Consider the following 13,713-nt stretch of genomic DNA (forward strand, 5'->3'; position numbering starts at 1 on the left):
GCTAGACTCTTTTGAAGTTATAAAATTCATTTTAACCAATATTTCAAACATTGAATTTGTCAGTAATAGGTGTGGGTCTGTATCATTTTCCAAGACCCACCATTCACCATTGCTTGTTCATTTCCAAGGCAAACCATTCACTATCACGGTAATCCAAGTCTATTCCCCAATGAGTAATGCTGAAGAAGCTGAAGTTGAACGGATCTATGAAGACCTACAAGACATTCTAGAACTAATACCCTCCAGAAATGTCCTTTTCATTATAGGGGACTGGAATGCAAAAGTAGGAAGTCAAGAAACACCTGGAGTAACAGGCAAATTTGGCCTTGAAGTAACAGAATGAAGCAGGACAAAGGCTAATAGAGTTTTGCTAAGAGAATGCACTGGTCATAGCAAACACCCTCTTTCAGCAACACAAGAGAAGACTCTACACATGGACATCACCAGATGGCCGACACTGAAATCAGATTGATTATATTCTTTGCAGCCAAAGATGGAGAAGCTCTATACAGTCAGCAAAAACAAGACCAGGAGCTGACTGTGGCTCAGATCATGAACTCCTTATTGCCAAATTCAGACTTAAATTGAAGAAAGTAGGGAAAACCACTAGACCATTCAGGTATGACCTAAATCAAATCCCTTACGACTATACAGTGGGAGTGAGAAATAGATTTAATGGACTGGATCTGATAGATAGAGTTCCTGATGAACTATGGATGGAGGTTCGTGACATTGTACAGGAGACGGGGATCAAGATCATCCCCAAGAAAAAAAATGCAAAAAAGCAAAATGGCTGGCTGAGGAGGCTTTACAAATAGCTGTGAAAACAAGAGAAGCCAAAAGGAAAGATATACCCATTTGAATGCAGAGTTCCAAAGAATAGCAAAGAGAGATAAGAAAGCCTTCCTCAGTGATCAGTGCCAAGAAATAGAAGAAACCAATAGAATGGGAAAGACTAGAGATCTCTTCAAGAAAATTAGAGATACCAAGGGAACATTTCATGCAAAGATAGGCTCAATAAAGGGCAGAAATGGTATGGACCTAAAAAAAGCAAAAGATATTAAGAAGAAGTGGCAAGAATACACAGAAGAACTGTACAAAAAAGATCTTCATGACCAAGATAATCATGATAGTGTGATCACTCACCTATAGCCAGACATCCTGGAATGTGAAGGCAAGTTGGCCTTAGGAAGCATCACTACCAACACATCTAGTGGAGGTGATGGAATTCCAGTTGAGCTATTTCAAATCCTAAAAGATGATGCTGCTAAAGTGTAGCACTCATTATGCCAGCAGATTAGGAAAACTGAGCAGTGACTACAGGACTGGAAAAGGTCAGTTTTTATTCCAATCCCAAAGAAAGGCAATGCCAAAGAATGCTCAAACTACTGTACAATTGCACTCATCTCACACGCTGGCAAAGTAATGCTCAAAATTCTCCAAGAAAGGCTTCAACAATACATAAACCATGAACTTCCAGATGTTTAAGCTGGTTTTAGAAAAGGCAGAGGAACCAGAGATGAAATTGCCAACATCTGCTGGATCATGGAAAAAGCAAGAGAGTTCCAGAAAAATATCTATTTCTGCTTTATTGACTATGCCAAAGCCTTTGACTGCGTGGATCACAATAAACTGTGGAAAATTCTGAGAGAGATGGGAATACCAGACCACCTGACCTGCCTCTTGAGAAATGTGTATGCAGGTCAGGAAGCAACAGTTAGAACTGAACATGGAACAACAGACTGGTTCCAAATAGGAAAAGGAGTACGTCAAGGCTGTATATTGTCACCCTGCTTGTTTAACTTACATGCAGAGTACATCATGAGAAATGCTGGGCTGGAAGAAGCACAAGCTGAAATCAAGATTTCCGGGAGAAATATCAATAACCTCAGATATGCAGATGACACCACCCTTATGGCAGAAAGTGAAGAAGAACTAAAAAACCTCTTGATGAGAGTGAAAGAGGAGAGTGAAAAAGTTGGCTTAAAGCTCAACATTCAGAAAACTAAGATCATGGCATCCAGTCCCATCACTTCATGGCAAATAGGTAGGGAAAAAATGGAAACAGTAACAAATTTTATTTTCTTGGGCTCCAAAATCACTGCAGATGGTGATTGCGGCCATGAAATAAAAAGACACTCCTTGGAAGAAAAGTTATGACCAACCTAGACAGCATATTAAAAAGCAGAGACATTACTTTCTCAACAAAGTTCCGTGTAGTCAAGGCTATGGTTTTTCCAGTAGTCAGGTATGGATCTGAGAGTTGGACTACAAAGAAAGCCGAGCACCGAAGAATTGATATTTTTGAACTGTGCTATTGGAGAAAACTCTTAAGAATCCCTTGGACTGCAAGGAGATCCAACCAGTCCATCCTAAAGGAAATCAGTCCTGAATGTTCATTGGAAGGATTGATGCTAAAGCTGAAACTCCAATACTTTGGCCACCTGATGCAAAGAACTTACTCATTGAAAAAGACCCTGATGCTGGGAAAGATTGAAGGCAGGAGGAGAAGGGGACGACAGAGGATGAAATGGTTGGATGGCATCACCGACTCAATGGACATGAGTTTGAGTAAACTCCGAGAGTTGGTGATGGACAGGGAAGCCTTGTGTGCTGCAGTCCATGGGGTCACAAAGAGTCGAACATGACTCTGTGACTGAACTGAACTGAGTGTGGATCTTTATCATTTTGAGTGTTTTTGCCCAAGAATCCTCCCGCAATGTGGGAGGACTGGGTTCGATCCCTGAGTTGGGAAGATCCCCTGGAGGAAGGCATGGCAACCCACTCCAGTATTCTTGCCTGGAGAATCCCCATGAACAGAGGAGCCTGGCTGCCTACAGTCCATGGAGTCTCAAAGAGTTCAAAACGACCGAGTGACTAAGCACACATAATTACTCATATATTAATTTGCAACAAATAAATATCTGTTTATTATAAGTTCATCTTACTAATGAATTCCTATCATAAATTTATTCAGTCTCTTGATACCTCATTTTCTGAATTAAGAATTTCTGAATATTGTTTGCTAATAATATACCTATATAATTAGCTGTGGAAAATAATGACCAATTTATTATATTTTTAGTCTCTTCCACTTTTCTGATGTGCTTTCAAATAATCATGGAATGTTAAAGCGGAAAGAAACCCAAGAGATCAGCTAATCAAATTATATTCTTAGAGCCTTAACATTCTTCTAAAGTGCTTTGTTTTGTCTATTTGGAGTTTGCGGAAGTGAATGGGAGCTTCTAGCATCTTATTTCAACCAGATTGACTCTAGGTTAATTTGTCTTATATATTGAGATTCTGTTTTAGGTAATGTTCAGATGCACTCCCCTCTACCCCACACAGCCCCAAGCCAAGAAATGAAATGTTTGAAAGCTACTAATCAAATCTTACTCCTTAATTTAAATTAGATTAAGAACTTGACTTCAAAAAAAAACTATATATATATATATATATATATAAGTAGTATCGCATGATATTTGTATTTCTCTGTCTGACTTACTTCACTTGGTATGATAATTTCTAGATCCATCCATGTTGCTGCAAATGGCATTATTTCATTCTTTTTTATGGCTGAATAGTATTCCATTGTGTGTGTGTGTGTGTGTGTGTGTGTGTGTGTATACACCACATCTTTATCCATTCAACTGTTTATGGGCACTTAGGTTGCTTCCCTATCTTGGCTATTGTAAGTAGCATGGCTGTGAACACTGGGTTGCATGTATCTTTTCAAATTAGAGTTTTCTCCAGATACATGCCCAAGAGGGGGATTGCTAGATCATATGTGCTAGATGCCCATTTTTATGGGTTATTTTAAAAACTGTAGATTACAATGACTTCCTCAGTAGCTCAAGTTATATAAAATTAGATATTTTTTAATTAGAGAGATTCACTCTTTATGTTCCTTTGTTTTATTTAGAAACTATAATCTGATAAATTTAGATACATTTGGTTATCTTTAATTACAGAACCCTGACAACTCCCATAGTTACTGGATCACCTGTAAAGAAAAGGCCCCAAGTGAGCTACATTTAGTAGACTAAGGATGGAAGGGACAGGTCTAGATTGTCCCTGACATTTGTATGCCCAGGTCAAAAGTTCAAATGGGATCCCATGTACCAGATATCAAAATTTTAAAATTGTTAAATCAGGCTAACAAAGTTTTAAGTAGAATATAATCTATTATTCCACCTTGAGAAATTAAGCTTTTTACCAAACTAGAAGACCAAGTTTGATTTTAGAATTCTTGATCTCCTTAGAATTTTGAGCTAGACATGACAAGACAGGATAGCTGGGCCCTGGGCATGTGCCCACCCCATTCTCTTTCTTCAACTCTAACGTGTATTGTAAGAGGCCTTGTGTACAAATTTGTGGGTACTTTAACCCACATAATTAATCTTGGTCAATATCTTCCTCTTAGTGGCCGCCTCTTAGTTATTCTTTAATTCTAGGAGTCTTCCAACAGGAGGATCAACATAGGGAGGAGTCCTGTGCAGGCACTGGAAATGGGATCAAAGCACTTTGAATTGGGAATTGTGACATGCCCAAAACCCAGAACATGAATGGGTCTGGGCTGCATGTGGGCCTGTCACAGCAGGCCCATGTATTCCATGCACATCCAGAGAGACAGTGCCAGAGGATATTCAATGTAAGGCCCTAGAAAGCATGAGGCCATTGACAGCAAGCTCTCTTTCCTTGGTCTAAGGGTATGTGTTAGGTTGGAGATCCCTAATAGCAGACACCAAGACCAGGTCTTGAGAGCAGTAGTTTGAGAAGTGATCTCAGGAACCATAGGTAGGAGTGTGAGAGAGTGAGAGACAGCAAAGAGAAGGAGCCAGTTCAGGGAGTGTTCATGAGCAGTTGCCACTAAGAGCAATTTGGGTTTGGTTGTCCTGGGGCTGTCTATGAGTTTGTGTAGAATTCACCTCACAGTTATTCCAACCAAAGGATAAAGAAGCTGGGTTATTTTGCCACCAGTTTGATACATGATTTGTTGAGGACCACAACTGCAGTCGTTAACAGTCACTTCTGGCCTGATGGATGCAAGGATTAAGCACCTTCCTATGACTAGCGAAAGCCCTCAGGGAGAAAGATCTGTTTTCCATAAAACCATTGGCCTGCAGCAACAATTTAAATGCCAAGGAGACATGGCAGGACATGGATAACATCTGCTACAGAGAAGAATTGGAAAGGACTTTGAGAAAACATGTCCCTAAAAGAGAATGATGTTGAGATGGCACAGTGTAGCCAGTAAAATTTCCAAGTTTCTAAATATGAGAAGTCTCTACCTCTGCTATTTCACATCTAAGGAGATGTGGATACTATCTGATGAATACCTTAATCCACAAGTAGCTTCTTTTTGATAATATATGATAATATTTCTACTCTTTTTCTAGTATGAATTAAATTATTTCAGATGTTTAAGGAAAAGAAATATTATTTTATCAATATATCTTCAACATTAAAACCATCATTTCCATAAATTCTATTATGAATTTCTTTTTTGACTTGTAAGGGAGAGGGGGTTGCATGGCATATTCTTTAGGGTCTTTGCTTATGAACATTTCATGAGTTGGGAAATGCATACTTAAGGGTGTCTTGACTTTTACTTTCAGACTCAGTATCAATAGAAAATGCATATATTTAGGGAAAAGGAAATAGTGTATAGCATAAAGCTTTTGATAGCACCTTTATACTTGAACTTGTGCATTTCAATTGTCGTTTACCATGAAATGGCTAGTTATTCTTTATCTTTGATGAAAATAATAATTACTACTGATTAAATTTCATATTCTGAGCAGTTTAATTTTATTTAAATTACCTAAGCTAAATATTTTCATTTCAATCTGTTTATGCAAGATAAAAGTACAGCTTCTTCCTTTCTGATAATAAAGCAACAAATTTTAATCAAATAATTATCTCACCTAGTTTATTCTAATGATGTTGCCACAATTCAAATACTTCTCTCAGAATGAAAGTAATCAATGAACAACAGATGATAAGATGTGCCTGGAGTCCTTTTTGATAAGAAAAAAAATATTCTAAAACTATATTTGTACTTGAATCAGTTCAGTTCAGTTCAGTCGCTCAGTAGTGTCTGACTCTGAATAGGACAGAATAAAAATAACAACATTCTGACAGCCTTTGTATCCTCCTTAGACCTGCTGAGTCTCTTGAACTTTGCTTAGATATAATATATATTTCAAGAGTAATCCACTATCAGTGTTTCTTAATATACAACATAAAACTATGACATTTATACATAACATAATATATACCACCAGTCTACTCTGTCCATGGAATTCTCTAGGCAAGAATACTGGAGTGGGTAGCCATTCCTTTCTCCTGGGGATCTTCCCAACCCAGGGATTGAACCTGGGTCTCCTGCATTGCAGGCAGATTCTTGACTGTCTGAGCCACCAGGCGTATATTGTATGTTGCTATATATAACAAATAATATACAATATACAACACACAATGTATTCTATATAATATGTGATTGCTCATGCTCAGTCACTCAGTTGTGTTCGACTCTTTGTGACCCCATGAACTGTAGCCTACCAGGCTCCTCTGTCCAGGGGGGTTTCCAGGCAAGAATACTGGAGTGGGTTGCCATTTCCTACTCCAATATGATGAATATATTTTATAATATGTGTAACATGCATATACATCCTCAATATGTTTTAAAATGATTTAAAGCAATGATTTAATGTTCTTATAGCAATAACTGGTTTTCTTGGCATATAGACTTCAGTGTATTTGAAAACCAGTTTGCCATTTTTAACATTTGAGGTGTTAAATATGAGTAAATTAACATAGCCAATTAATATAATATGTGTTCAGTCCATTGATTAATAAGTTTGATTTGTTTTCTTGATTTCAGAGAATTTCCTTCACAGAATTAGGCTTCTAAGCATCTTTTATCACTTGTTTCTTATCTATAACTTAAATAATTTGACTTTAGCAGTGAAACTTACATTATATTCTTATAGTGCATCCTACTTTAGGGTTGAGAGATTTTTATAACTATTTTCTAACTTAATGGAGAATAAGAAAATGGTGACTTTCAGAGAAATAATGTTGTTTGGAAGGAAAGAACCATCGTTGATAGCCTGCCCACCATAAGAAATTATATTAGCTATTCTGGTACATGGTATAACAAGGTAATGTGAGAAGTATTCATTGGTTATGCCTCTTTTGGCTTCTCTTGGTTATTAAAAATTATTTCTATCTGCTGATCAAGTTGTAACTGATTTTGATTGCTGTGGGATAGAGCACTCCTGTGTCATAGAAATGTAGCAGATAATAATGCTTACCAAATATCCCATATATCTCTCAAGTCTCAGCCCCTGTTGACTGAGATAGAATCATGTGTTTGGTTCTGACCAGTTAACTATAATGTGTGTTAACTTTGGGCTGAACACTAAAAAGCCCTTGAGCAAATTTTCAGCTCCTCTTCCCCTGACCTGTACACAAAGGAGGAGCAGTGTACCTGGGTCCCTCAGTAGCTTTGTGGAGCAGACTTTCCTTTGACTCATGCTGGATGTATTCTCTCATTAATAAAAATAAATAAATAAATAAATAAACTTGCTTGTAATGCCCAGGAGATTAAGGAGTAGTGTGCTACCTTGTTAGAACCTAGTCTCATCTGGATTATATAATTCAATTAAATACAATGCAATAAAATATTCCTTTATCCTAAAATCAATTTTAGGATTTGTACCATCAAAATGATTAAACCATTTTAAAATTATTTTGATAGCTGCAGATGGATCTGTTCCAGTCCCTCTGCGATTTGTTCCTCTCAGTCCTGGACGCTACCCTTGCAAAATTTTGTTGACATCAAAGTATGATGTGCGTCTCTATTGCATTGAAGGTGTGGTGAATGAAGAACGTCCAGAGGCCAGATTTGATTTTGAAACACCAGCATTTGAACCCCTTACCCAGAATATTCCAATTGTAAGTACAAATTTTCTTTTTTCTTTTTTTGGTACTTTCTTTATTCCCACTGCCACTGTCTCAAAGTTTTCTTCAAACCTCTCATCTAAACTAGTACTGATTCCTAATTGCATTATGTGTGGCCATTTGTTACTTCAATTTGATGTCACAGTTTTATTCCTGAATATAAATGTTATCATATTACTCACCTGCTTAATCACTTCTGCTGCATCTCTTTGTTTAAAAAGTTAACTCCAATATCATTAACCTATCATCAGACTAAGCAGACTCATGGTCTCTCAGATCACTCTGCCCCAAATTCAGCTGTGACCTTAACATATGATTAAGATGGGCTCATAGGCACTAAGACCAGTGATTGGCTATTGTTGTTGCTGTTCAGTCGCTCAGTCCTCTCCGACGCTTTGTGACGCCATAGACTGCAGCACACCAGGCTTCCCTGTCCTTCACCATCTCCTGGAGCTTGCTCAAATTCATATCCATTGAGTTGGTGATGCTATCCAACGATCTCATCCTCTGTTGTCGCCTTCTCCTCCTGCCTTCAATCTTTTCCAGCATCAGGGCCTTTTCTAATGAGTTGGCTCTTCTCATCAGGTGACCAAAGTACTGGAGCTTCAGCTTCAGCCATCAGTCCTTCAATGAATATTCAGAGTTGATTTCCTTTAGGTTGACTGGTTTGATCTCCTTGAAGTCCAGGAGACTGGCTATTACTTGTTTATAAGTGAGTGATGATAGAGTAGACAAAGGTAATTTTTAAGGATTTTTATTTTACACTGATATGTTTCTATCTTTATTTTCATGCTTTAGAATAATGAAACAAAGAATGAATGGAAATTTCAAGTTACTATAGAAGGAGAATGGTTTCACGGACCTCCTATTTTATATGTCGGACCAGGTGAAACTGTGGATTATCCTCTCACATTCAAACCTATTTTGGAATGTGAGATTATGGTATGAACTCATTGATTTTTTTTCCCCTAGCAATAATATGTCGATAAACCAATGTGATGTTTACCACTACAATTTATGATAAATTTTCTTGCAGAAAAGTTATATTTTCCATGAATTTGATCATTGGTGTTCACTCTGCTTGAAACTTTAATAAATGTTTTAATTTGAGGTATAAATATTCTGAAAGTCACATTGTCATAGGCTTCAATATTTATATCTAGGTTAATTTTATGTAATATGTTTAACAAAGTAAAATCATTGCTTTGTTTTTATTCAGTAAGGAAGTTTATACTTCAGAAAATATTTTCTTGTCATATTTCTTTGACAAGTATGTAAACAGCATAAGAATGCCTATTAAACTGTTACTTAGTGAAAGTGAGAAGAAATAAAGAGCTTTTCACAGGAAATCCGTCTTCATTAATTCAGTAGAAGTATTTATATGTAAACTGGATAAGTCAGTGACTAACACCTTCTTGAAAGCTCATTTCATTAATAAGATTCAAAATTCCTAAGACAGAAGAAATTGTTTACTTCTAACTGTCACTCCTATAGAGCTTAAATTTGACTGATTTGTCACAGGGCAAGCTTATTCTACAAAATGAAGTAGATGGTATGGAGCATATCTTTGACATAAAAGGAATTGGAAAAAGACCCCTGGCCTTGGAACACATCATTATAGACTGTCAAGTGGGGGAAGTAACAAATAAACCCATAATAGTGCCCAATTATACACCAAGCCTCCTAACATTTAAGGTCAGTTTGTTTTTTGATTTTTTAAATATGAAAGTGTTTTCAGAAAGAGTACATTGAATTGTATGAAATTTAAAAACATCTGATTTTACTTAACTAGGTAAAGCAGTGTGATACAAGGAGATGGTTAGAATTCCTTTTATTAGTCCAACAGGTTTTAAACTGCCATTTTGTATAAAGTTGAATTATCACCAAACAAGTTTTATATCTAAGTATTGGTATATAATCATAAAACACATTAAGATTTACTTATTTGAGTCATGTGTATTTTTACTTGAAGATATTATGCATGATAAAGAAAGATCTTTTCAAAAAAACTTTTAAACAGCTTTTGAAATGGTAATGTGATATCTGCAGGCATGAAATTTCAAAAGTTTATCCTGTCACTTACCAGTATGAATAATAGTGGGAATATGAAGAAATACACAATTATTTATATCTTTATTAAGAGGTTTTATTCTTGACCTTCCTCATTTGATATATTTAAGCAAATCTGAAAATAAATTTTTCTACTCCCTACTCCCATATTTATCTACAAATTGTGTGTTCAATAAAATCCTCAAAGAAGCTTCAAATATCTATCCATCATAGATGGCTGTATCTAGTTTTAGAGGGTGCTTCAGAAGTTTAGAAATTCACTGGGTTTGTTCTCTGCTATTTTTGGTAATCTTAAAAATTATGTGCTTTGATTTTCTTCTTCTTTCCTTACTGAATTACAAATGGAGTGAATCTTATGAATGAAAATTTTATTTTCTTACTCCCCTGCTAAAACTCTTCACTGTCATCTCTTGCCATCAGATCTAGTCCATGCTCCCTGAATTGGCCCATGTGCTTCAAAAGTATGTTTGCTCAGCTTCATCTCTTACCACTCTTGCCTCCAGCCACACTTAGGCCACTGTATACAGTATTTACAGTATATACAGTATATACAGTATTTCCTTTTGCTACTATCTAGAAATCTTTATCCAACTCCCTATCTTCCACTTCTCTGTGCTTAACTCCATTTCATTCTTTAGGGCAAGTATTTATTAGATGCCACTTTTCTGAGAATCTTTCTAGATCCCCATAAACCTGGATTATAGATGCCTTTCATGTGCTTCTGCAACATTTTTTTTTACCTTTCTTTTACCTTTCCCACAATCATGTACATTATATCTTATTGCTATTACCTATTTATTGTTCTCCACCAGATTATTTACTGTGAGTAAAGGAGCATACCCCCTCATATCCACACTTTATACCTAGCATAAATCATAGTGCATAGGTGCTCAGTCACTCATTCATGTCTGATTCTTTTTGACCCCATGGACTGTAGCCTGCCAGGCTCTCTCTCCATGGAATTTTCTCCACAAGAATATTGGAGTGAGTTGCCATGCCCTCTTCCAGGGGATCTTCCCCACCCAGAAACTGAACCCACCTCTCCTTTGTGGTAGATATTAACATTGGTTATTTCATTTTGTTGTTATGGCAGAGGTGATGTCTGTAGGTTTTTAAAATTTCATCCTTCAGAATTAATGCATTTTTTAACTGTAGGCTTTTATAAATAATAAGTATGCTATGTTAACTATGAAAAGTGAATGTATTTTTCTAATTAAATGTAGAAGTGGAATTTTATATAACAAAATTATTCTCATGAGAATAATAATTAAAGTCTATATTTCTGTTGTTTCAATATAAAAATAAAACTGAAGAATCTAGTTACTTTTACCTTTAGAATGTAAATTTTCCCTGAGGCCTTTTTCTGTAATTAAAGATGTTACATATTAAATTTTTAAAATATAATTTCATTCAAGTACTAGTAATACTGAACATGTATTCTAGTTCTTTTATATTTCTACCTTTAAATAACACCAAGAATTATAAAAGAACAGAAACATATTTAAAACCTAAGACACATATTCTTAGAGATATTAGAATAAAATATCACCTTTCTTAATTTGAAAATCACCATTATTTTTAATCAGCATGTAATAATGAGCATTATCAATTTGCCATTTCTATTCATTCATTTATTATATTTGAATCATTGCTGGTATTTCAGTGAAAATTCTATTGAGAAACAACTGAGATGCTGCTAAGGAGAAAGGCTAGACTGGAAACTTTGATCTATAGTGTCAGGTTTCATCTTGCGCTTGCTTTGAAACCAGTGAAATGCTTCTGATTCTCTGTGCACTCAGGGTTGATTCGCACTTTCCCCCCACTCCTTCAATACCTTTCTCATTGTTAGACTAGTTTCTTAATCTGTAAGTATTCTCAAAGGTTTTCCATTACAAGATAAAACTTGCCTCTAACAATACCCTTTCAACTATTACCTTCTATTTTTTTTGTGATTGGTAAACTTCTTGAAAAAGCATTATTTACATGATGACTTCTTACTTCATGGTGGTCCATTTGTAGCTCCTCTACTCTTTTGAAACTGCAGCCGCAAAGATCACCTGTAATTTTTGTTCAAGAAAAGTCAGTTATTTGCCCAAATTATCTGCCCTAAAACTCCTTTAATGTCTGGCACTATCTGCCTTCTTAACTTCCCAGGTGGTGCTAGTGGTAAAGGACCTGCCTGCCAATGCAGGAGACTTCAGAGGTGGGGGTTCAATCCCTGGGTCAAGAAGATCCCTGGAGGAGAGTGTGGCAACTCACTCCAGTATTCTTGCCTCGAGTATCCCCTGGATAGAGGAGCCTGGCAGGCTGCAGTCTGTAGGGTCACAGAGTCAGACACAACTGAAGCAACTTAGCAAGCATGCAGCACACTGTCTTAACACTCTTCATCCTATATTTTATATCTTTCTATATTCCTCATGTCGATGCCATTTCTTGATTGTTACTTATCTGGTCCTTTTATTCCTCTAACCTTCTCATTTCTTTTTAAAGTTCTACCTTCTAAAGTATCCTCATATCTGTACCACATCACACTTGGCAGTTTCTTGGTTTCAGACTATCATTTAGGTACAAGTGGCAAATTTATACTTTTAGTCTAGATGTATTAGCTTCAGCTTCTCATTTTTGACTGCTTACTTTATACCTCCACTTTGACAGTCTGCTAACAACTCAAACTCAGTATGTTCTTTTAATATCTTTTCCTTTTTCTATTTTTCATTACTGCTAGTATTCATTTTTATGATGTTTTGAATTTTTTAAGCCTTTTTGCTATATTCAATCTCATTGCTACAAGAATAGTTTGCAATAGAATGTTGAGACTTCCCTAATAGGAAAAATAATATAAAAAATAATGAAATATAATAAGCGATACAGGTAAAATGCTATGGCATTTTATCAAAGTGACCAGGTAGTAGGAGATAGTTGTGCACTAAGGAAAACAGGAGACCTGGGACTTCTAGAGTAGTGGAGTTTCATAAATCTGTTCCTCCTTAAAAGCAATACAAACACTGACAAAAACTGTCAAAATGAAATTTTCAATCAAAATTAAACAAAGATTTCAAACAATCTTAGCACTATTTACTCAAGAAAAACTGAATCATGGTAACAGTGGAGTAATTTGTCGCATTTTGACTTGACCTATTTCTGTCCCCCTCTCCGCTGCTCTGCAGTCTTACAACCACAATGGCTATGAAAACTGCAACCTTGCAAACAAAGGAAGAGGCAGACTGAGTATGACTCTGCTCACAATTCCCACACCAGTACATTGTCACAATTTGACCTTTCTCATAGGTCTCTTGCAATAGCCCTCCCCATGAGTGAGGGGTTGTCATCTTTTACTTGTGTCATATCTTGCTCTGATGGAAAGGACTTATCCTTAGGACACTTGCCAAAAATATTCAGTAGTTTGGCATTACAGCTGCCTGAGGCTACAAAACCAGTTGTGACCAACTAGAGTTTGACTAAAAACTTGAAGATGTGAGGATTAAGATATCTGCAGCGAATTTCACAATTCTGACATGTCCCTGGGTAACATGCAGGCCACATGCATATACAGAGTGGTGTGATTGCCCAGGGAAGGCCTGAGAGGGTACCAGTTTTTTCAGCTCTGGCTGATGGAGAGATGCTGTGTGAGTTGGAAGTTAAGGCTAAGGTAGAGCTGTAAACTACCAAAGTACT

General features: G+C 36.4%; 1 protein-coding gene across 1 annotated transcript in view; it reads left to right on the top strand.

Moving 5' to 3' along the window:
• Positions 1-13,713, top strand: part of CFAP47 (cilia and flagella associated protein 47) — a 388,870-nt gene that overhangs the window by 310,847 nt on the left and 64,310 nt on the right. The window contains exons 29-31 of the mRNA XM_018043692.1: positions 7,766-7,962; positions 8,767-8,910; positions 9,490-9,663. Coding sequence (XP_017899181.1) covers positions 7,766-7,962; positions 8,767-8,910; positions 9,490-9,663 — 515 coding nt within the window. The remainder of the gene's footprint in view (positions 1-7,765; positions 7,963-8,766; positions 8,911-9,489; positions 9,664-13,713) is intronic.

Source organism: Capra hircus (genome assembly GCF_001704415.2).
Source record: "Capra hircus breed San Clemente chromosome X unlocalized genomic scaffold, ASM170441v1, whole genome shotgun sequence".
Classification (NCBI taxonomy): Eukaryota; Metazoa; Chordata; class Mammalia; order Artiodactyla; family Bovidae; genus Capra; species Capra hircus.